The 24,485-nt window shown below is 41.5% G+C and overlaps 1 protein-coding gene across 1 annotated transcript in view; it reads right to left on the bottom strand.

Annotated features, from left to right (window-relative positions):
- ZNF704 (zinc finger protein 704) overlaps positions 1 to 24,485 on the bottom strand; it is a 139,700-nt gene that overhangs the window by 32,526 nt on the left and 82,689 nt on the right. The window contains exon 3 of the mRNA XM_084619641.1: positions 409 to 512. Coding sequence (XP_084475767.1) covers positions 409 to 512 — 104 coding nt within the window. The remainder of the gene's footprint in view (positions 1 to 408; positions 513 to 24,485) is intronic.

Here is a 24,485-nt window from a genome sequence, read left to right as displayed (position 1 = left end):
GAAGCCATATTCTCATTTATGGGCTTTTCTCCAACAGCACCTAGAGACCTCTAATAGGTCAAGGCCCAACTGTCCTAGGCACAGTATAAACATAGAGTAAATCACAGTCCCCTCCAGAGGTGGATTCTGCTCCTCCTTACTTACCTGAATGCTCTCACTAGTCCTCAAGCTTGCCTCTAGCTCCACTAGTGGATAATTACAATGGGTACAACAGGACAATTGGGCAGCTATTTTTCTTTTCCAGTTGAATTACTACTACTGGGGCAGGTAAGGATACGTTATCCCTACCATATTTATTCAGGTGTGCTATGTGCCTGCCACAAAACGGAAAAGTAACTTTCAGATTCTCAGTATAATGTATTACTACCACTTCTTACAATCCCCCAGAGTATTATGTTGTATGTTTACCATTGGGCCGTACAGGAGGGCTGTGAACCAAAGGGCTGGTGGATAAACTGGTTAGTACCATAGCTGCTGTCACTTTATCCATGTCCAGTTCTTCCGAAGATTTTCTGAAACACATTGAAAGGAAGGCAGAAAACATCTCAGTAAATGACTCTTTCAGCAGTTTCATGATAGGTCTATGTTATACCAATAAAATAAAAACCAGCAGGATCTTATTAAAGGGGAAAAGGCAAAATGCCACATTTATCTTTCTGAATACAGAAAGAATCATAATAAGTAGTTAGTTATAGCTATAACATTCCATTCAATTTCATATTTATTCACACATTCATTCATACACACACACTCACACTCAGGTTCTGCAAGGTTGTTATCATAGTTACCAGCCTTAGAGTTGCTCGTGCCAAGCCACTGGCCAGGTGGCCTGGACATGAGGAGGGAGCAGGGCCTTATCAGATGCTCATCTGATGCTCCTGGAAGTTGGTTTGCAGACTCAGACCCCAAAGTTCTCAGTTTCTAGAGACCATCTTTATAGGAATGTATTCCTATGCCAGTCTATGGCAATTGCTTCATCATGCTGTTGCTGAATCAACCAGCAGATTGTACATTCCTGACGGCTCCATGCTGCCAGATGTTATCTTGTTCTTTGGTTCTCGCATCCTTGAGGCTGCTGGGTGGATTCCAGTCTGCCCTCGGTGGGTCATCTGGTTGTCTCCACTCTGCGCATTCTTTGGCCGATCAATACTGAACTCCTAGGCTGGCACCTCCCTGATCATTGATTTATTATCCACACCAAGCATCCATCCACATACATCCTCTATCTCTATTTTAATCACAATTGTTAACAAAGTGAGATAAATACAACAAAAGGGCGGGGAGTCTCAGTGTGCTGTTTCTGTTGTTACAAAGTATCACTTTGAGTCTCTCTCTCTCTCTCTGTGAGTAGTAGTTGTTACAAAGTATTGCTCTGAGAACAGACTCTGTCTTAGGATGTACTAACACAATTAGCAGCTTGCAAGTTTCACACACAGAGGGAGAGAAATAGTAAAAACAAGAGACCAAAAACCAAGAGACCTCATAATTAGTAATACCCTGGAATTTAAACTATGGGGAATGAAACTCATTTGTGATTTTAATACAGAACTTCTTTAATATGATCCAACACCTAGTCCTAGGGTTGCCAACTTTCCAATTGCACAAAACTGAACACTCCAGTCACGCCCCTTCCTCAATGCCCTCCCCGCCCCTTCTCCGAGGCCTTGCCCGCCCCCCACCCCCCGCTTACTACATTCCCCCTCTCTCAATGGCTTGCTCTTCCCCACCCTCACTCACTTTCACGGAGCTGGGGCAGGGGGTTGGGATGCAGGAGGGGGTGAGGGCTCCGGTTGGGGATGTAGGCTCTGGGGTAGGGCTGGGGATGAGAGGTTTGGGGTGCAAGAAGGGGCTCCATGTTTTGGGGGGCTCAGGGCTGGGGCAAGGGCATGGGCTTGCCTCGGGTGGCTCCCGGTCAGTGGCACAGCAGGGCTAAAGCAGGCTCCCTGCCTGTCCTGACTCCGCACTGCCTCCTGGAAGTGGCCAGCAGGTCTGGCTCCTAGGCGGGGAGGGCCAGGAGGCTCTGTGTGCTGCTCTCACCTGCAGGCACTGCCCCCCTCCCCCAGCTCCCACTGGCAGCAGTTCCCGACCAATGGGAGTGCGGAGCTGGTGCCCCCCCTCCCCCCACCTAGGAGCCAACCTGCTGGCTGCTCCCAGGGCACAGTGCAGTGCCATGACAGGTAGGAGCTGGCCTGCGTTAAACCCGCAGCACTATCAACCGGACTTTTAACGGCCGGGTCGGTGGTGCTGACTGGAGCCACCAGGGTCCCTTTTCAACTGGGCATTCCAGTCAAAAACTGGATGCCTGGCAACCCTACCTAGTCCACAGGACACTAGAAGATGGCAACAAAACTACTCAAGCAGAGAATCAGAAAAGAACCAGATCTGAAAGTTTGTGTCAATCACCTACTGTATACTAAAGTTGACTACTTTTAGCAAATCAGCCCAAATCAAAGGGAAAAATACTGAAATGAAAATGGGTTTGCATGAAAGATGTTGTGAACCTCTCTCTCTCTGTTACCCCAGTGATTTCAACTACTCATGTGCCTAAGTGCTTTTCTGGATTGAGGCCTAAAGAAACAAAAGTAGGGCAGGTAAAAGAAGCAGCACTCTCAGCTGAGTAACAGGATACCTGGAAGCACTCTTTAATTTCAAAGCTAAAATTGAGTGGGACAGTTTTTATTTTATTTTAGTTACGTGTGCTTAATTCTATTAAGTCAACACACACACACACACACACACACACACACTATTTTCACTTTATCATCACTTGGCCATTAGCTTAAAAGACTGGTTAGGTTACAGAACAGACCCACCAACCAACCAAGTAACCACCTGCTTTAAGATAAAAAAAAACTTTGAAAATGTGGGGCTAGATTCAGCCCTAGAATGATCTGTAGCACAAGGGTCCACAGGGACCAGGGCAGGGGGTTGTGACAGCTAGCTAAGGGGCCTACTGTGTGCTTGCATCTTCCCAAAAGTGGGAAAAGCCTGCTGTAGCAGGGAGAGTGAGGATAACTGATTCTCAGCAGAATCCCAGGCAACTTCATTCAGAGAATGAATCTATTCAGGGGACACCATCACAGGGCCTAATAACATCAGCCACACTGTCAGAGGCTCGTTCACCTGCACATCTACCAATGTCATATATGCCATCATGTGCCAGCAATGCCTCTCTGCCATGTACATTGGCCAAATCGGACAGTCTCTACGTAAAAGAATAAATGGACACAAATCAGACGTCAAGAATTATAACATTCAAAAACCAGCCAAAGAACACTTCAGTCTCTTTGGGCACTCGATTACAGACCTAAAAGTTTCAATTCTTCAACAAAAAAAACTTCAAAAACAGACTCCGAGAGACTGCTGAATTGGAATTAATTTGCAAACTGGATACAATTAATTAATTTGAATAAAGACGGAGTGGATGGGTCATTACACAAAGTAAAACTATTTTGCCATGTTTATTCCACCCCCCCCCTCCCCACACTGTTCCTTGTCAACTGCTGGAAATGGCCCACCTTGATCATCACTACAAAAGGTTCCCCCCCATCCCCCGCTCTCCTGCTAGTAATAGCTCACCTTACCTGATCACTCTCGTCACAGTGTGTATGGTAACACCCATTGTTTCATGTTCTCTGTGTATATAAATCTCCCCAATGTATTTTCCACGGTATGCATCCGACGAAGTGGGCTGTAGCTCACGAAAGCTTATGCTCAAATAAATTTGTTAAGTCTCTAAGGTGCCACAAGTCCTCCTTTTCTTCATTCAGAGAGTTTCCTATATAGCCTGAATTTCAACTTAAAGCTACCCAGCTGCCTGGCAGAACCTCTCAGGAAGCAGCAGTGCAAAACCTGCCTGGGCACAGTGTCCCCTGCTTGTTAAGACAGGCACGGTTTGCCTCCAGTAGCAGGGATGAATCAGGCCTCTAGAATAGGTATATATTCAGCGCTGAGCTCTTGTTCCATTTTTGTGGCTGTAAAAGTAGCTATCTTTATATTACAGGATACTTCAAATAGCACTTCCATTTACATTCTGCCAAACTACTCCAAGAGACAGACAATCAGGAAAATTTAAATGGATTGGAAACAAATTTCTGAAAACAGAGTGCACCAAAACAAAACTACTGAACATCACTAGCTGTGAATTCAGCTGTCACAGAGGAACTCTATCAAAAAGCAGAGAGAAAACTCACATCTAGGTGGGAGAATCCCAAAAACTCACATTAATGAACCAATGCCAATGACTGGACTTTGCACTTGCTGACTGATTTGCACATACAATAAAAAACAAGGCTCATGACTCACAAAATGCACCTTGATCATTGAATTTGACAATTCTAGATAAATTCCTATTGTTTATTATACTTCATAGCCCATTAATAAATTTACTGGCCATTAATTTTTAAAATAATGAATTACTGGTAATTAATTTTTAAACTAATCAATTCAGTACAAGGCTTTGCTATTGCATTTTTGCTGGGCATTTGGGAGAGACTACTAATTTTTGGTGTGAATTTGATAGTATGAAGATCAGCAAGGTTTTACTGCACATTTAAAAACAGAACAACTCTCTTGGTGTTTTGGATTAGTCAATCTTTATAAAGTAATTCATACTGCATACGGCACTGTTTTATGAAATACAGGCTTTAACTCACTTCATTTGTATTCCCCTCTTCCCCCTACCCAGCCCCATTTGTGTTTGCTTTCTGTTGCTATTCTAGCAAATGAGTTTGTTGAGAGGCATCTTTATCTTCAGTGGATAGCTTATACTGGTGACTTTGCAGAAAGAGAATTGGAAACCATTTGGTTGAGCCATTAACTACAAGGCCCAAGATTTATTGTGCAATCTGATTACTTCTGTGTCAACAGAAGAAGGGAGATGGGGGGAAATTCTAGCCCAGCAGAGGAAATGCACCAGGAACAGGTGCAGGCCTTTGGGGAATGAGTTGGAGTAGAAAGGGAAAAATCTGTGATGTTCCCTGACCAAGGCTGTCATATTTAAAAAGGGTTACTGGGATGACCCAGGCAATTATAGGACTGTCAGTCTGACACTGATTGCAGGAAAGATAGTGGAACAGCTGACACAAGATTTGATTAATACAGAATTAAAGGATGGTAATACAATTAATGCTAATCAACATGGATTTATGGAAAATAGATCCTGTCAAACTAACTTGATATCTATCTTTATTGAGATTACAGATTTGGCTGATAAAGGTAATAGTGTTGATGTAATATACTTAGACTTCTGTAAGGCGTTTGACTTGGTACCGCACAACATTTTGATTAAAAAACTAGAATGTTATTAAATTAACATGGCACACATTAAATGGATTAAAAACTGGCTGATAGGTATCAAAATAAAATTGTAAACAGGGAATCATCATCAAGCAGGTCTGTTTCTAGTGGGTCCTGCAGGGATTGGTTCTTGGCCCCACACCATTTAAAATTTTTATCAATGACCTGGAACAAAACATAAATTTATCACTGATAAAGTTTGCAGATGACACAAAAGTTGGAGAAGTGGTAAATAATGAAGAGTGCACATCACTGATATAGAATGATATAGAGTGATCTAGATTGCTTGGTAAGATGGATGCAAGCATACAATGTTTTAATATGGATAAATCTAAATATTTATCTCTGTGAATAAAGAATGTAGGTCATACTTAGGATAGGGGATTGTACCTGGGAAGCAGTGACTCTGAAAAAGATTCGGGGGTCATGCGGGATAATCAGCTGAACATAACTCTGAGTGTAATGCTGTGGCCAAAAAGGATGCATAAACAGGGGAATCTTGAGTAGGAACAGAGTTGGTATTTAACACTGGTGTGACCACTGCTGGAATACTATGTCCAGTTCTGGTGCCCACAATTCAAGAGGATGCTGATAAATTGGAAAGGGTTCAGAGAAGAGCCACGAGAATGATTAAAGGATTAGAAAACCTTACAGTGATAGATTCAAGGAACTCAATCTATTTATCTTAACAAAGAAAAGGTTAAGGGGTGATTTGGTTACAGTTTATAAGTACCTACATGTGCGTAACCATAAACACCCTTGTATTCACCCCTACACACTATTGTAATAATCTTTGTACAAAATATATCTTGTAAGGTATCTTTTCAATACTAATAGCTCACTGATAATAGTCTTGTATGTATGTAGTGTGTATTAAGAGAGTTATGGATATATGCTGGTGTTATGACTAAAATGTGTTTAAGCCAGGCATATCAGGGGGAACTGGTAAACAGGTCTCCTCTAGACAAAAGAATGTATTTGCTTCTCTGACCAGCCTGGTCATCAGGCAGCAAGAAAGAAGGTACATTTCATAGAATCATAGAGTATCAGGGTTGGAAGGGACCTGAGGAGGTCATTTAGTCCAACCCCCTGCTCAAAGCAGGACCAATCCCCAATTTTTGCCCCAGATCCCTAATTGGCCCCCTCAAGGATTGAACTCACAACCCTGGGTTTAGCAGGCCAATGCTCAAACCACTGAGCTATCCCTCCCCCCATTTACATATAAGCAGTAAACAGGGCCCTCAAACTAACAAGAGGGGGAGACTGCAGGAAAAAAAAAACAATTTGCAATTTAGCAACACCAGCAAGGGAAGAGTGCTGACCAGACTCCACTTCACCTTTCTTACAGCTTGAATAAAGTTTACTTTGAGAGGTAACCCTCAGAAGAATCCACTTTACAGGTTTACTGGTCTATAAAGACAGAGGGGCTGAGATTCAAGTGATAAGCAATGGAATCAACATTGTATACAATATTACTATATTTTAGAAGTGTATAAAGTGAGGTCTTTTCTGAAAGCTAATGACACACGGATGATTAATATAATTGTGAAATGTATGTATTAACACTGTATGAGGAAATATGGACACTTAGTGATATTATGCTTTAAAGTCTGTGTCCAAACAGGGAGAAACAGGTTCCCTGCCAGACAAGAGAGAAAGTAGCTATTTACCTCACTCCTATGAAAATGAAGCATGATGGAATCAAAACAATGGAAACCCAACTTACATACAGAGGGATTGGAAACCCACAGGAAGGGAAGAACAGCATGAGGTCATCCTGCCTCTTGAAACAATGACACTCTGGAATTTTGGAAGATAAGCAAGGACAGAAGCCGTCTTTGGCATTCATCACTAGACAGCCCAAGAGAACAGAGCTCTTGCAAACAGAGAAAAATAGGTCCTTCAACCAAGCGGAGGCTGAAGTCTCTGGAAAATAAACACAAGTAAGAAACCTGCTTAGGCAAAGATCTTTCACTTAGGAAGACAAGGGAAGCAGCTTATTGTACGTCTGAGGAAGGTCTTGACTGAGGGAAAGTCAGCCATGACTGAAAAGAAAATTGGTGACAGGAACCATCTTGAACAAAGCCTGTACCTTGCAAGACTAAGTTTTAGACTTTTAGGTGTGTGTTTTCACTTATATTTGCTTGGAACCTTTTCTAACTTTATTCCTTTTACTTGGCACCACTGTACCTATGACCTATTGTCAATAAATCTGTTTTATATTTTACTATAAACCAACTCTGCATTTGAGGGGAAGGTAATATATTTTACCCCTGTAAAGTTTATAAGCTGTGATGTGCTCTTGTGTCTTTAAATGAACAAAATAACCTTATTATTTCTCGAAACTGTCCAGGAGAGGCCTGGACATTGAAGAACACAGAGTTTGGGGAAAATTTGGGACTGGGAGTGTGTTAGAGTCACCTTGCTGGTTGTAACCAAGGCTGGTGGAAGCCAGAGTGGGGCTGTAGACAGAGCTGCTGAACCAGGACTGTCTAGGATACAGACGCTCAAGGTGTGACTTACATGCTGGTAGGCTGGTTGAGATCACCCCAGGTCGAAGCTACAGCAGCAAAGCATTGTACAGTACCCAGGCTTACAAAGCAAGTGGTGCCACAACTCCTTACTGGTCTACATTGCACCCCAGAACTGTTACAATGGGGAGCAAATTTTTGATAATAGGCTCTTCAATCTAGCAATAACATGATCAAATGATTGGAAGTTAAAGCTAGTCAAATTCAGACTGAAAACAAGGTGTAAAATTTTAACAGCAAGGGTAAGTAACCATTGGGACAATTTCCAAGGGTCGTAGTTGTTTTCTCCATCAATACCAACTTTTAAATCAAGATTGGATGTTTTTCTAAAACACATGCTCTAGAAATTATACTGGGGAAGTTCTATGACCTGTGTTATACAAGAGGTCAGACTAGATCGGGGTCTCAGACTCGAATCACCAGGAGGGCCACATGAGGACTCGTACATTGGCCCGAGGGCCTCATCACCCCCCATTCCACCCCCGCCCCTGCCTGTGGGGTACCGCAGGGGGCTCTGGGCAGGAGGTTGGGGTGCAGGAGGGAGCTCCGGGCAGGAAGTTGGGGTGCAGGAGGGAGTGTGGGGTTTGGGGTGCAGGCAGGGGGCTCAGGGCAGGGAGCTGGGGTGCAGGAGGGGTTCGGGTTCCGACCCAGCACTGCTTACCTTGAGTGGCTCTGGGGTGGCAGGGGCACGCATCGGGGCCAGGGTAGGCTCCCTGCCTGCCCTGGCCCCGGCCCTGGCCCCGTGCAGCAGTGGGCACCCTATCCCCATGGCCCCGGTGGGAGGGGGAGCAGAGAACTCCGTGAGCTGTTCTTGCCTGTGGGTACCTCCCCCGAAGGTTCCCCATTCTTGGCCAGTGGGATCTTCAGGGGAGGTACCCACAGGCAAGAACAGCTCATGGAGTTCTCTGCTCCCCCTCCCCCTCCCCCGGGGTCGCAGGGAAGCGGTGCCTGCCGCTTCCTGGAGCGGTGCAGGGCCCTCAGCACCACGGGGTTGGCAAATCTGCAGGCCGGATCCAAAGCCCTGAGGGGCCAGATCCAGCCCAGGGCTGTAGTTTGCCTACCCCTGGTCTGGAGGTAGGCTGTGGACGCAGCGTGCTGGGGAGAGGATGGGGCACGGGGAGCTTGGCGGACCGCGTGGTTGAGACCCCTGGACTAGATGATCGCAATGGTCCCTTCTGGCCTTGGAATCTATGAATTTATGAAAAGAGAAGTCATCCTGCATCTTCAGAATGTATTATCACTGCCTTGCTCCTAGTTAATGTGCAGCAGCTTGTTCAATAAAGAAGGAGCAGTACGAATATCACACTGCCTCAATATCCCTTCCATATGATGCTGTCGTTCAAAGTATTTTTCAGAAAATCTTCCTTGACCTTCCAGAATAATCCTTTTCATCAGTATATCTCAAAGCACTTTACAAAGGAGGTCAGTATCATCATCTCCAGTTTTTTATAAGGATTCGTTTCTTTCCCAGAACATGAGACAAAATACAAACAGAAGGTTTCAAATCTATACGGTTTCTAATTTTTATCCCAATTATAGCTGACACTTTGAACCAAATTAATTTTAGCATTCCCAAAACATGTCTTAAAGTATTATATGTAGCCACTGAGATAACGTCTACACAGAACAATAGTATCTACCACTTAATTGTTAGTAAAATTTAAGCTATAGAAATTTGCTGTTCTATAATTCCAAAATAATATTCAGTTGTTTTCTTCTCCGAAGATCCTTCAAATATTGAAAGTTTCAAAGAACAGTTAAAACCTTCTAATAAAATAGATACTGTTACAAAATATATTTTTTTAATGTTGCAAGTCTATAGTCCAGAAACTGCCAAGAAATCAAATGGCCAAGGGCCAGCTTCATGGGACTGCACACATGAGCAAGAAGACTAGGACTGGGCCCTCAGAAATGATTTGGTCAGTTTCAAAACTGACCCAAAGGTTGTTGACTGTTTTTAGCATTTAAGTGTTTTATCAAGTTGAGCCAATACCTAACCAACTTTTTTGAAGCTAAAAGAATAGTATCTAAAATATGCCACAGTTTCTAGACATAGTAACTGTATGATAGCCAAGGTATTTGGGCTGGTTACAGATTATGGGTGAGATTTTGTCAACCTTATTCATGTAATGTAGTACCTTACTCCTTAAATAGCCCAACTGAAATCAATGGGGTTATTTAAAAAAATAGCAGTATTCATTTGAAGAAAGGGGTAAACAGTATGTGGCCCTACAGACTTAATACAGTGGTTAATGGGTTGCAGATACTAGATACATAGGAACATAAGTATTGCCACATTGGATCAGACCTCTGGTCCATCTAGTCCAGAATCAAGTCTTATAGAGTGGCCATTGCCAGATGCTTCAGAGGAAGATACAAGAATCCCCAATAGGTAGAATCATAGGGTTAAAAGGAACCGCAAGGGTCATCTAGTCTAACCAGGACCGGCTCTAGGCACCAGCAAAGCAAGCACATGCTTGGGGTGGCACATTTCCAGGGGCGGCACTCTGGCCAGCCTTTTTTTTCGGGGCAGTTGCGCTCTCGGAGCTGCGCCACTTAGACGGGGCGAAGGCCGCAGTGGGAAGGGGAAGCCCCGGCCCCGGGATGCTGAGCTGCCAGGGCCCAGCCGCTACCTGGAGACGAGAGGGAGAGTCCTGCCGGGGAGCCGGGGCTGAGCCACCTCATCTGCACACTGGCTGCTGCGCTGCCTTGTGCCACCCCTTAGCTCAGGGCTTCTCTGTGTGGGCAGGTGGGGGAGGGGGTATAGCCCCCTGCAGGCGCTAGGAGAAGGTGACATCACTTCCTCCGCTTCCAGCGCTGCCTGCAAGCCCCAGCCCCACCTGAGCTTGGGGCGGAAAATTTTTTGCTTGGGGCAGCAAAAAACCTATAGCCTGAGTCTAACCCCCAGTAGATGTGGGATAATAGGTGTGGAATAATCCCCCTCAATGACTATCTCATTCTAATCACTAATAGTTGGAGATTTGTTTAAACCCTGAAGAGATATATTTATATATAGGCTCCTAAGTAAGAGAGACTGAAGTCCAGGACCTCCACGGTAGCATTCTCTGAGATGCTTCCAGTTCCACATACAGGGCCAGTTAGACAGGCAGAACTGCAGGGTCTCAATGCATGGATGAGACGATACTGTAGGGAGGAGGGGTTTAGATTTATTAGGAAGTGGGGAACCTTTTGGGAAAGGGGAGCCTATACAGGAAGGATGGGCTCCACCTAAACCAAAATGGAACCAGATTGCTGGCACTTAAAATTAAAAAGGCCGTAGAGCAGTTTTTAAACTAAGGGCTGGGGGAAAGCCGATATCCCTGTGGAGGAGGAGCATGGTTCGGACAGAGACATCCCTTAGGGGAGGATCTATTAATGGAGATTCTCTATATCCTAGTCAGGCGGAGCAGATGGAAGATAAAATATGGGTAGGATCGGATGAGAAACAGTCAAATGAAAAAGAGTCCCATTCAATTACATCACGAAATGGAAGACAGCTGAAAAGTGACAGTTTTTAAAATTGATTATATACAAATGCTAGAAGTCTAAATAATAATGTGAGTGAACTACAGTGCCTCATATTTAATGAGGATATTGATATAATAGGCATCACAGAAACTTGGGGAAATGAGGATAATCCATGGGACACAGTAATACCAAGGTACAAAATATATTGGAAGCACAGAACAGGTTGTGCTGGCGGGGGAGTGGCACTATATGTGAAAAAAAGCGTAGAGTCAAATGAAGTAAAAATCTTAAATGAACCAAACTGTACCATAGAACCTCTATGGATAGTAATTCCATGCTTGAACAATAAGAACATGGCAGTAGAGATATACTACTGACCACCTGACCAGGATGGTGATAGCAACTGTGAAATGCTCAGGCAGATTAGAGAGGCTATAAAAATAAAAAACTCAATAATATTGGGGGATTTCAACTATTCCCATACTGCCTGGGCATGTCACCTCATGACGGGATGCAGAGACAAAGTTTCTTGACACCGTAAATGACTGCTTCTTGGAGCAACTAGTCCTGGAACCCACAAGGGGAGAGGCAATTCTTGATGTAGTCCTAAATGGAGCACAGGATCTGGTCCAAGAGATGAATATAGTTGAACCGCTTGGTAATAGTGACCATAAAATAATTAGATTTAACATCCCTGTGGCAGGGAAAACACCACAGCAGCCCAACACAGAAGCATTTAATTTCAGAAAGGGGGACTACACAAAAATGAGGAAGTTAGTTAAACAAAAATTAAAAGATTCAGTGCCAAAAGTGAAATCCCTGCAAGCTGCAAGGCAACTTTTTAAAGACACCATAATAGAGGCTCAGCTTAAATGTATACCCCAAATTAAAAAACATAGTAAGAGAACTAAAAAAATGCCACCACACCTAAACAACAAAGTAAAAGAAACAGTGAAAGGCAAAAAGGCATCCTTTAAAAAGTGGAAGTTAAATCCTATTGAGGAAAATAGAAAGGAGCATAAACTCTGGCAAGTGAAGTGTAAAAATATAATTAGGAAGGCCAAGAAAGAATTTGAAGAATAGCTAGCCAAAGACTCAAAAAGTAAAAGCAAATTTTTTTTTGAAGTACATCAGAAGCAGGAAGCCTGCTAAACAACTAGTGGGGCCACTGGACAATCGAGGTGCTAAAGGAGCACTCAAGGACGATAAGACCATTGCGGAGAAACTAAATGAATTCTTTGCATCAGTCTGAGGATGTGAGGGAGAATCCCAAACCTGAGCCATTCTTTTTAGGTGAAAAATCTGAGGAATTGTCTCAGATTGAGGTGTCATTAGAGGAGGTTTTGGAACAAATTGATAAATTAAACAGTAATAACTCACCGGGACCAGATGGTATTCACCCAAGAGTTCTGAAGGAACTCAAATGTGAAATTGCTGAACTACTAACTGTGGTATGTAACCTATCATTTAAATCAGCTTCTGTACCAGATGACTGGAGAATAGCTAATGTGATGCCAATTTTTAAAAAAGGCTCCAGAGGTGATCCTGGCAATTACAGGTTGGTAAGCTTGACTTCAGTACCAGGCAAACTGGTTGAAACTATAGTGAAGAACAGAATTATCAGATACATAGATGAACATGGTTTGTTGGGGAAGAGTCAGCATGTTTTTTGTAAAGGAAATCGTCTCTCAACAATCTACTAGAATTCTTTGAGGGGATCAACAAGCATGTGGACAAGAGTGATCCAGTGGATATACTGTATTTAGATTTTCAGAAAGCCTTTGATAAGGTCCCTCACCAAAGGCTCTTAAGCAAAGTACGCTGTCACAGGATAAGAGGGAAGGTCCTTTCATGGATCGGTAACTTGTTAAAAGATAGGAAACAAAGGGTAGGAATAAATGCTCAGTTTTCAGAATGGAGAGAGATAGATAGTGGTGTCCCCCAGGGGTCTGTACTGGGACCAGTACTATTCAACATATTCATAAATGATCTGGAAAAAGGGGTAAACAGTGAAGTGGTAAAATTTGCAGATGATACAAAACTACTCAAAATAGTTAACTTTAAAGCAGACTGCAAAGAGTTACAAAGGGACCTCACAAAACTGTGACTGGGCTACAAAATGGAAGATGAAATTCAATATTGATAAATGCAAAGTAACGCACATTGGAAAACATAATCCCAACTATACAGATAAAATGATGGGGTCTAAATTAGCTGTTACCACTCAAGAAAGATCTTGAAGTCATTATGGATAGTTCTCTGAAAACATCTACTCATTGTACAGCAGCAGTCAAAAGAGCTAACAGAATGTTGGGAAGCATTAGGAAAAGGACAGATAATATCATATTGCCTCTATATAAACCCATGGTATGCCCACATCTTAAATACTGCATGCAGATGTGAATCACCCCATCTCAAAAAAGATATTGGAAAAAGTACAGAAAAGGGCAACAAAAATGATTAGGGGTATGGAATGGCTTTCAAATTAGGATTAATAAGAGTGGGACTTTTCAGTTTGGAAAAGAGTTGATAGAGGTCTATAAAATCATGACTGGTGTGGAGGAAGTAAATAAGGAAGTGTTATTTACTCCTCCTCATAACACAAGAACTAGGGGCCACCAAATGAAATTAATAGGCAGCAGGTTTAAAAACAACAAAAGGAAGTATTTCCTTACACACACAGTCAACCTGTGGAATTTTGCCAAAGGATGTTGTGAAGGCCAAGACTGTAGCAGGGTTTAAAAAAAACCTAGACAAATTAATGCAGGTTAGCTCCATCAATGGCTATTAGCCAAGATGGGCAGGGATGGTGTCCCTAGCCTCTGTTTGCCAGAAGCTAGGAATGGGCAACAGGGAATGGATCACTTGATGATTGCCTGTTCTGCTCATTCCCTCTGAAGCTCCTGGCACTGGCACTGTTGGATGACAGGATCCTGGGCTAGCTGGATCTTTGGTCTGACCCAATATGACTCTTGGCCTCAACTACTCCCGGTTGCAATGTGTTCCACAGTCTAATTTTGTGTTGAGTGAATTGATATCTTTCAGTTTCACTGAATTTCCCCTGGTGTTGAGACGAGGAAAACAGAAGTTTCCCATCTACCTGCTCTCTAAAACTCATTATTATACTTTTTGCATGTTTCCTCTTATTCATCTCCTTTCTAAGATAAACAATCCCAATCTTTCCAGTTTCTATTCACACAAGAGATTTTTCATGAATTAATTATCTAAATTTCGCGCTAAATCCTCAAGCTAGCGAGGGATCTGCTCAGTGCTACTGAAGGGGCTCGGGGGTAAGGAGGTTCTAAATCACCTTTGGGTTCTCCTGATGATATGGCCGGATGGATAGCTGGCTGTAACACACTGCTGGGGACACCCAGATCTGTGAGCAACTGTGTTACTGCTCTGCCTCAGCGAGAGAGAGTTTTGCTAGCCATTGGACTGTGTGTCAGCTCCCTGCCAGATCAGTCCATCTTCCCCACCAGCAAACTCCTCAAGGCTCTCACGGCCCAAATCTCACCTCAAAGCATTCCAGCCTCCAAGCTCCTCAGCAATATTTTTCTGCAATGGACAAGTCCCTATTACTGTGCATTCACAGAAGATATTAAGTTCGCTGATCTATTAAACAGTCAATACATCACAGTTTATTAATTTAACTGGTGTAAATACACCCTCCCCTTCGAACACAGCACTGAATTGGTTTATGGCAAAAGTTTATTAACGGGAGAGCAGGGATTAAGTGATATCAAATAAGAGAGAGAAGGTAGCGATGGTTACAAGCATCTAAATGTAAAATTACAGTTATTGCTCTACATTTACATCAGCCTACGAAGAAGAAAATTTCCACTCTCCCACTACCAACTGTGTCTCCTCTAATACAGCCAACTAAACCATAGCTTGTCCTATCCTGACTGTGGCAAAGCAGGACTTTTGATCCTATCTAGCAGTACTCTATAGAGTCAAAAAGAAGGACCACTATGAGATCTTCCAGTCTGTTCCCATACATTTTACAGAGCCGTTCACTGGATTGTTCCAACTACTGTAGTGTCTATCCTGCTTTTTAATGACCGCAGTGATGGTGATTTACTGATAACCTGCATTCCGTTGCCCAGCTGGACTTAGAATTGTTCCCTAATGCATTTTAGTTTGAGATGATTCATCTTTGGTTTAGGTAAAATTTTACTATAATTAAAGATGGCAAAATAATTCCTTAATTTCATTTATATTACCATCTCAAAAGCTATTTGTTGTCACGTTCCCTTTGGAGGCCTTTCTCTCCTATATGGCATAAGTTAAATTTGCAAAGCTGTGCCTTAAATTGCGCTTCCAAATCATTCCAAACAGGTAATTTGTCTGTGCAAACCCCACATGCTTTATTTATAAGTCTGGATATGAAGAATTTAGCAGTGCTAGTTCTTGTTGGAGTGGTATAAAACTGAAATTCTCACGGACTAAAGAAGGGAAAATAGCATTGCACCTTTGCTCAGGAAATAAAGAATGTAAGATGAAGCACTGACATCTGGTGAACTTCTGGACTACACATACTCTTTTAGTGAACTTCGAGACACTATACGTAGGCATGTTTCAGAGTAACAGCCGTGTTAGTCTGTATTTGCAAAAAGAAAAGGAGTACTTGTGGCACCTTAGAGACTAACCAATTTATTTGAGCATAAGCTTTCGTGAGCTACAGCTCACTTCATCGGATGCATACTGTGGAAACTGCAGAAGACATTATATACACAGAGACCATGAAACAATACCTCCTCCCACCCCACTCTCCTGCTGGTAATAGCTTATCTAAAGTGATCACTCTCCTTACAATGTGTATGATAATCAAGTTGGGCCATTTCCAGCACAAATCCAGGTTTTCTCACCCCCCACCCCCATACACACACAAACTCACTCTCCTGCTGGTAATAGTTCATCCAAAGTGACCACTCTCCCTACAATGTGCATGATAATCAAGGTGGGCCATTTCCAGCACAAATCCAGGTTTTCTCCCCCCCACCCCCTACACACACAAACTCACTCTCCTGCTGGTAATAGCTCATCCAAACTGACCACTCTCCTTACGTAGGCATGTTACCTCAGGATTGTTTTGCCAGAGGAGTGGAGAGTCTGAATTGTGTTGTGTTAAATATTTTAAGAAGGTTATAATGACTCATCTCTATGATGTGACAGTCCTAAAACATTACTCTGTGTATGCCAGCTTTTCCAGGTTCATCGTCTATTAAATATCAATTCAGCCTTAGAAAAGTTATCAACAAACTTGTGGGGCAATCAGATTAAACACAGGTTTAGTCATTTACCTTTAGTCTTATATGTGGCTACTTGTACTAATTAAAAAAAAAAATAGCAGGACATTCATTGTGACCCACTACAGGTAAGGTTTGTTGCCTGATCTTTAGATGATGTATTAATTATATTGATTTCTTAAGAATCCAGTTATCACTTTGAGTGTGGACAGGTTCTTGTCCCATGATCAGGCCTAGTATTATTTAAATTATGATATAGTTGGGAACCCTGATGTGCACAGTTGCAATATTCACTATAGGAACTCTTTTATATTTATAAATATAGTTTATTAATACATTTTTCACAGTCACAGACACCCCCAACTTAGTCAGACAGGTAGAAATACTACAGAATGTACATCTGCACATCTGTGTACTCACACAATCTCTTGCAGAACAACCTGAAATGTTAGCCATCATCTTCCTCTTCACCATCACCTTCCCCATCATCACCAGTGACCATCATTCTGGCACCTCCCAAGGACTATATCTCTCTTTCCTACCATCCCTAGGCTGGGATCCCACTTTTATAATATATTATGCTGACACCATTATGTTCAATGCATATTCAGTAGGGCATTTTTCCCTTTTTCCTTTTTTGTATTTCCTCACCTTACAAATGTTGGAGTGTCTTTTTCCTATAGATTAGTATATCAGTGATCTCAACTTATTATCATATACGTCCATTCGTTACCATGGTCCTTTTGTGGTTAGGTATCACATTTGCTATTTCTGTCCTAATTGGTTATTTCGGTTCTTTTCAAGTTCCAAGCTGTGGTGTACCTGTTAAGTTTAAAAGGGTATGAACTTAGGAAAGCCCATATGCCAATCTGCTTTAACACATCCTCTATGTTAAAGGTCGCAGCCATATATGAACCTTATGCTTTATCTCAACATACAGGATGTGGCCTGCAGGTCCCTTGTGTTACAGCCAAAATATACTTTAATATGGACCTATAAACCTATTATAATAAGACAAATAATCAAACCCATAAGAAAATAAAACACTTATAAGAAAAGATATATAGGCAAGCAAGCAGGCTAGCCTTAAATGTATCTCCTGTACCTGTTATGTATGTCAGTTCTTTGCCAGGACACTTCTGTGGTTGAATTATTTACCTGTGGTCAGAACTTCCCCATAAACTCTATTTTCAGCTCCCTAGATACTTGGGGTTTTCTGTTGGGCTGTTTATCTGTCCAAAGTTCATAGGTCTCAAGCCTTATGCTAACTTGCTGAAGCTAATGTCTTACAGCAGGGGTAGGCTACCTGTGGCATGTGTGCCAAAGGCGGCACACGAGCTGATTTTCAGTGGCACTCACACTGCCCGGGTCCTGGCCACCGGTCCGGGGGGCTCTGCATTTTAATTTAATTTTAAATGAAGCTTCTTAAACATTTAAAAAATCTTATTTACTTTACATACAACAATAGTTTATTTGTATATTATAGACTTATAGTAAGAGACCTTTTAAAAATCTTAAAATGTATTACTGGCACGCGAAACCTTAAATTAGAGTGAATAAATGAAGACTCGGCCCACCACTTCTGAAAGGTTGCTGACCCCTTTCTTACAGGATACAGGCCTGTAGGTTTCTTGTATTACTGCTGAATATAATGCAAAGCAGAATATAAAGCAAAGCAGGAAATATAATAAAGGCAAACTAGCCCACTGCACTACAGATTGCGTAACAGTTTCCATTATAACCCATTGCTTTAAATTGCTCATAAAGTTATGAAACTTTTCAGATGAAATTTTCTACCCTTGGTATATTCCTGAGGTGATTTTTTTGAGTTCGAACAAAAATTGTATAGCCATTTTTTTAGTACAGAAGAGTGAAAAAATCTGTATTTTATATTATAAATAACCTCCCCCCCCAAACAGCTCTTACTCTCTTGAACAGTTCTGCAGCCAAGATGAATAGGATTTGAAAGCTGAAATTTGGCATGATAATATCCTCCATATGTTCCAGTGAAAACTGGTGCTGATCTGTGCTAGAAGCCTTTGAAAAAAATCACAGGTTGGGTGGAATGCAGGTGTATGATAATGGGGGTGAGTGGGTTCTTTTTTACTATCTACAAAATATTTTATTTTAGTGCTCTATTTTTATAGTTATTACAAAGTACATTATATGTGAGATTTTGTAATGTGGTTTGAGCTAAAGATAATTAGTGTATATATTTATATTTAAACAAAATAAATATACAATTTTAGAATTTGAAGATAGAACCCATAAAAATGATTATTAGAAAGCATAACAATGCAAAAACTTGTTTATTTCTGATAAATGTGCACTCTGTAATATAAGCTGTAAACTACTGTTGAACAGGTATAATTGTCAACCTAAGTGGATCAAAACACATCAGAGATACCAGGATTATTTACAGATACTCTCTATAAAACTGTTTTTCTGAGATGCTTTTAATTTTAAACATTCATACCAGTATGACGTGCTTGTTATATGAGCCTGTTTATTGCCTGACTGCTTTGCATTTAAAACAATGGAGCCAGTGGTGCGATTTATACTGGCAGTAGAATGCATTTGGCTTAATTCTAATTCCTTGTTTAGCACTACTGGCCTAAATTCATCTATTTCTCATTACAGGAAACAAGCTAAGTCATGGCCTACAGTTATCTAATCATATTAGCTTAGTCTTGACAGACGAAGTGTTTTCCTTGCTAACACTCCTATTTTCATCAGTGACTGCTTATAGATACAGTATTATAACACTTTTGTGTATAAAAGACTACAGTTGTGAGAAAAAGTATTTTTGTTAAAACCATTTTTTCCTTTTAGATTGCAAGTTCTGCTGGGTAGAATGCATATCTTCATTCTTATCCATAAAGTAGCACTATCTCAACAAGCATAATATCAATCATAAAATAATACAATAGCCAATCATTTCTTTGCACTAGTTCTACACTCCATTGAAGTTACTCCTGATTTACACTGGTGTGAGAGCACAACACCACCCCACCTCCCCAGTGTCATTTCCATGAATGTCCTGCAGGAGTCTTATTCCATACAAAAACATATATAAGAGAATGTTAAAGTTACCCAGCCTAGTACTCAAGAGTCAGAAAATGCCAAACTTATGGTTGGATGTGTAACCTTAACTCTGCTCACTTTTACATAGATATTATGAGACAGACTTTAATTACAAGATAGTATGCTATTTCCCAAATAATATACTATAGACATTCTTCTACAACCTTAGATATCCTTGTAGATACCCATGTAGAACATCTTATAATATTGCCCCCTTGTTCTAGACTTATACTAACTTTATTGCCTTCGAAGTCCAGTTTATCTTTATTCACTTAGGACCAAATCCTAACAACTGCTGAGCACCTATAATCTCCACTGATTCAGAGACAGTTAGTAGTATACAGAAGTGATTCTCAAACTAGGGCAGAAGAAAAGAGAAAGCCCCTGGCAGGCTGGGCCGGTTTGTTTACCTGCCGCATCCGCAGGTTCAGCTGATCACGACTCCCACTGGCTGCGGTTTCCCGTTCCAGGCCAATGGGGGCTGCAGGAAGCGGCGCGAGCTGAGGGATGTGCTGGCTGCCCTTCCTGCAGCCTCCATTGGCCACGACCAGTGGGAGTCATGATCGGCCGAACCTGCAAACACGGCAGATAAACAAATCGGCCTGGCCCACTGGGGCTTTCCTGAACAAGCAGCGACCTTAGTTTGAGAACCATTGGTATACAGGACCTCTCAGGATGTGGCCATTAGATTTTCTTCTGTCTAAAATCTGTATTTTAATAATTTTCTCAGCACCTCTGTTCTATACATTTAGGAGAGCATCTTTCTTTTGAAGGCAGGCTTTTGAAAAGTAATTTATTAGTTTAGTATCTTTAAAGCATTCCTGTTAAAGCTGTAGATCCAAAAATCTGGAGGGTTAATGCAAATTAGAGCACTGCACATCTCATTAATATACATTACATAATTTGCATAAACCCCACACACTCCTCCCCAATCTTCCCTTCTGGATCCCCTGCCTTGACTTTTTCCTGTACCCCTTTCTCCTTATTTCTCTTCTCCACTGTACTTCTGCCCTTTGGCTGGCTCCCCATCCTCATTATTACAATATAGTATTAAAAAAATCATGCTAGAATTCATGAAAATTCCAAGTTTAGGGTTATAAACAAAGCTTTTATAAAAATAAAATTATAACTTTAATAGTTTGAAAGTAATAGTTTTTCTCCATGATGCTGAGGGTCAACATTCTGTAGTTGCGAGATATCCACTTTGACCCAGTCCTCTCTACAATACCAGGCAAACCCATCTCCTTCACTGGAAACTGACAAGACTGGTTAGGATTTTAGCTATTCCAGACAGAGAAGAGGTGACCTTTACAGGTAATGAATTACTTTTACATAAATAATGATTTGAAAAAGACATTCAGCTGGCTGTGATACTAACGATGCAGAGGTGACCAATTCCAGGCCAGGTCACACTGCCATGCTGCACATATATTACATGGACTTTGTACAGAGTGGGAAGCTTTGTTTGGGGTAAATTAGCTGAGCATTTCTCACTTTTACATTTTTGTTGAACCAGTAACTTGAATTTAGATCTTTCTTACTTTCTAACGTTTTCTTTTTAAAAAACAACAGTCTAGTAAGGTTATTTCCCCTGCTCTGAATTTATAGATACAGACTCAAATCCTCAATTAGAGCTATAAGTTTTATTTCTCTATTTTACAGAAATTACTAGCATAGGTTACCTGACTTCCTTTCTGCAGTATGCTTGTTTACTTTTCTAAAAAGAAGTACTGTATTTTCTGTCTTTTCTTTTTTTCCTTGCTCCTCTGCACCCCACTATGGACTTGATTCTCCACTCCAACCAAGCAGAGCTTAGGGGACAGCAGTGAGCCACTTATGGATTCTGGGTTTAGGTTGTCTGGCCCAAAGTAATTTACAGGGGGATAAGGGCATCCCTAAATTACACCACTGGTGGTGGTGGTGCTCAACCAGTGCTCGCTCACCTCCTTGTCCCACCTCTACAATGCCCACTCCTTCCCCTTATACTAGCAGTGGGGGATGGCGGGTGCAGGAGGCTATGAGAAGCTGTGCCTGTCAACTCTCCACTTGTGGAGAGTTCCACCGGGCAGTGGGAGTTCTTCACCGGCTATCTCTGGACAGTTTAAAACAGCTTTGCACTGTTTGCACAAAGTGGCCTTCACAGACTAGGTAATCTGATCTAATGTCTTTCTTTATAGCATGTTATAAGGAAGGAAGTATCGGTTTAATTTAACAGATTATGCTGGCTTGAATTTGTGAAATTATTCCTTAAAATAAATGACACTGCACCTGGTTATACAGCTCAAAAGCCATGTTCTCGTCCTAACTGGGACTACTACTTCTGGTTATTTGTGTGTGAACTGGGGTCCAGTCTCCAGACACCAAGTGTGATCCCAGAACAATATACAGTAGCTGTCTGCCTATTGTGGATGCCTTTTCACATTACATAATGATTCAAAAGCCTTCTCTTTCTATAGAGCAGGGAGGTGCTACTCCCTCTGCCTGGATCTGGAGGAACAGCACCTGGAATACTGCATTCAGTTTTGGGCATCATACTATCAGAAAGGTACTGACAAATTGGAGGGAGCTCAGAGAGAACCAACAAAAATAATCAGGAGCTGCAGATACTGACTTGATAGAAAAGAGAAAAACAGCTTGTATACCTTGGCTCAGGATTTGAAAAACTTCCCTGACATCCACACACCTACCAACTAGAATGGATTAAAATAGCAGTTACAGCAGCTAAAGGTACCAAAACAAGAATGGATGTTACATACTTCAGGAGAGGCTGGGGTAATTTTGAAGAAATATGGGCTCCTAACAGAGCAGATCCCACATGAACTGAAGTGAATGGGAGTTTTGCCACAGATTTCAGAAAGTACAGAACTGGAGCCTATGTTGCTTACTTAGGCAGAAGCAGAACAAAGCCATAAGGCTTTCATTTGCTTGAAAATCAAATATTACCTACAATGGCATTATTCTATGTTCATCTTCTATTTTTATTTATTAATTTTGGTTTTGTCCTTTTCCCCCCCAGGAGTATAATCTTTTGACTATCTAGATAAATTTATGATATGCTACTATATGGTATATACATATGGTATGTATAACAAACTGCTGTTCTTTTCTTTCTCTATTAATTATTTTAAAGCTGTATTTTAAAAAGAAAGCATGTGCTTACAATAACAGAACATTTCACAGAAGTCCATGAACAAGTCAGATATTTATGTCAGTACACGATCCTCTAAGGGGATCTTTTTACTAAAAAGTAATACCTTTTCAGTTCTGTGGCTAGACAGCCACATGTTCAGTGCAAGTCAACTTGAACATAGCCAATATATTGTCACAGCCTCCACTGAAACTACTTCTCAAGCAAAATATTATTGAAAGGATAATTCATACTTTAGGATGGATTTTCCTGCCTTACAAAAAAGGGTTGTGTTTTCAAGAACTGAAAAACTCAAGGGCAGATTCAAATTGGGATTATTTTCATCCGTCTATTCTATTAACTGTACTTCATATTAAGTGCAACACTGAAGGAATATTCTGTCACAAACAATACATCAATGGCTGATCAGCAGGGCAGTTATGCAACATATCCATCTGTGGTTTGTCTGTTGGCCTTGACTGTTTGCCTAAGGGATAGCTAAGCAAATCCAGTTCAAACACAACTTTAATCTCATATATATTTGTATTGTAAAAGGTCTTCCTTACTCTTTAAATAACTTCAGTTTGTGCTGTACCACTGCTTTAGTTGATGTAATGCATTGCAGGACAACAAATGGAGTCCAGGCATCATGCCACTTACTCCATCTTTGAAACTAGAGCACCATGTATGGGAAATATCACACCATCCCACAGAATGGGAACTGAGTGCCCATGGTACTTCCCAGGGTTCAACCTCCCTGGCTTGCTTTTGCAGGATCCCTTTAAGGCGATGGAGTTTAGAGGAATATGGAGAGGGCAGGAAGCCTGGCCTCTGGACTCCATGGATCCATGCTCAAATACATACTCATTCCTGCAACATCTCTGTTCTCAAACACAGATCCTCATCCAGGAGCAGGCCCTCTGAGAGGTCCAGAGAGGCCCAGGCCACTTCCAGCTTTTGAGGTCCCTAGTCATAATAAAAATAAAAAATGATGATACACAGTCTAATCTTGTGCTATCAGAACCGATATATTTTTATTAATATTTATGAACATTTTAAACTCTTTAATATGAAAAAAATCTATATCAATTAACAAAAAAATTATGTCTTTTACCAAATCACATCTCTTATTTGCTTAAATTTGCAGCTCTAAACTGAGAGAGTGTGTCACATTTTGGTCTGATAGGGATGCCCATAAAAACAAGTTGCGAAACTTATCAAATGCCAAAAAATTAACAAGTGTCTAAATTTGAGGCCCCCCTTTGACCTTGAGGCCCAGGTCAAATGGCCCTCCTGGCCCCACCTCTGGTTGGCCCTGTCCGGAAAAAAGGGAGAGAATCCCAGTGCTCCTCCCCTTCTACCACCATCAGAGGCCTGATTATCTTGCACTTGTGCATACAAAACTCCAGTTGACTTAAATGGGAGTTGTCTGTGCATAACTGGTGGGACAGCTAAACCATGGGTTACTGCAAGGATTTCCTCCAATCTATTTCATTAGTTTAGAGGAGTATACCAGCCTAAATGACCGTACATCTTTGTAATATCCCTTATCTAATGCAGAGTATTCAAACATTTGGTTTATCTACCTACACATAAACAAAAGTAAGGAAGCGTCAATCTCTCTCTGATTCTTAGGGTATGTCTATATAGCTGCTGGAAGGTGTAATTCCCAACTTGGGGAGACAGACCACGTGCAGCTCAAGCTAGCCATCCCAGTACATGCCC

The sequence above is a fragment of the Lepidochelys olivacea genome, assembly GCF_965140295.1.
Source record: "Lepidochelys olivacea isolate rLepOli2 genome assembly, chromosome: 2".
NCBI lineage: Eukaryota > Metazoa > Chordata > Testudines > Cheloniidae > Lepidochelys > Lepidochelys olivacea.
This window is presented reverse-complemented; position numbering and strand designations above follow the sequence as displayed.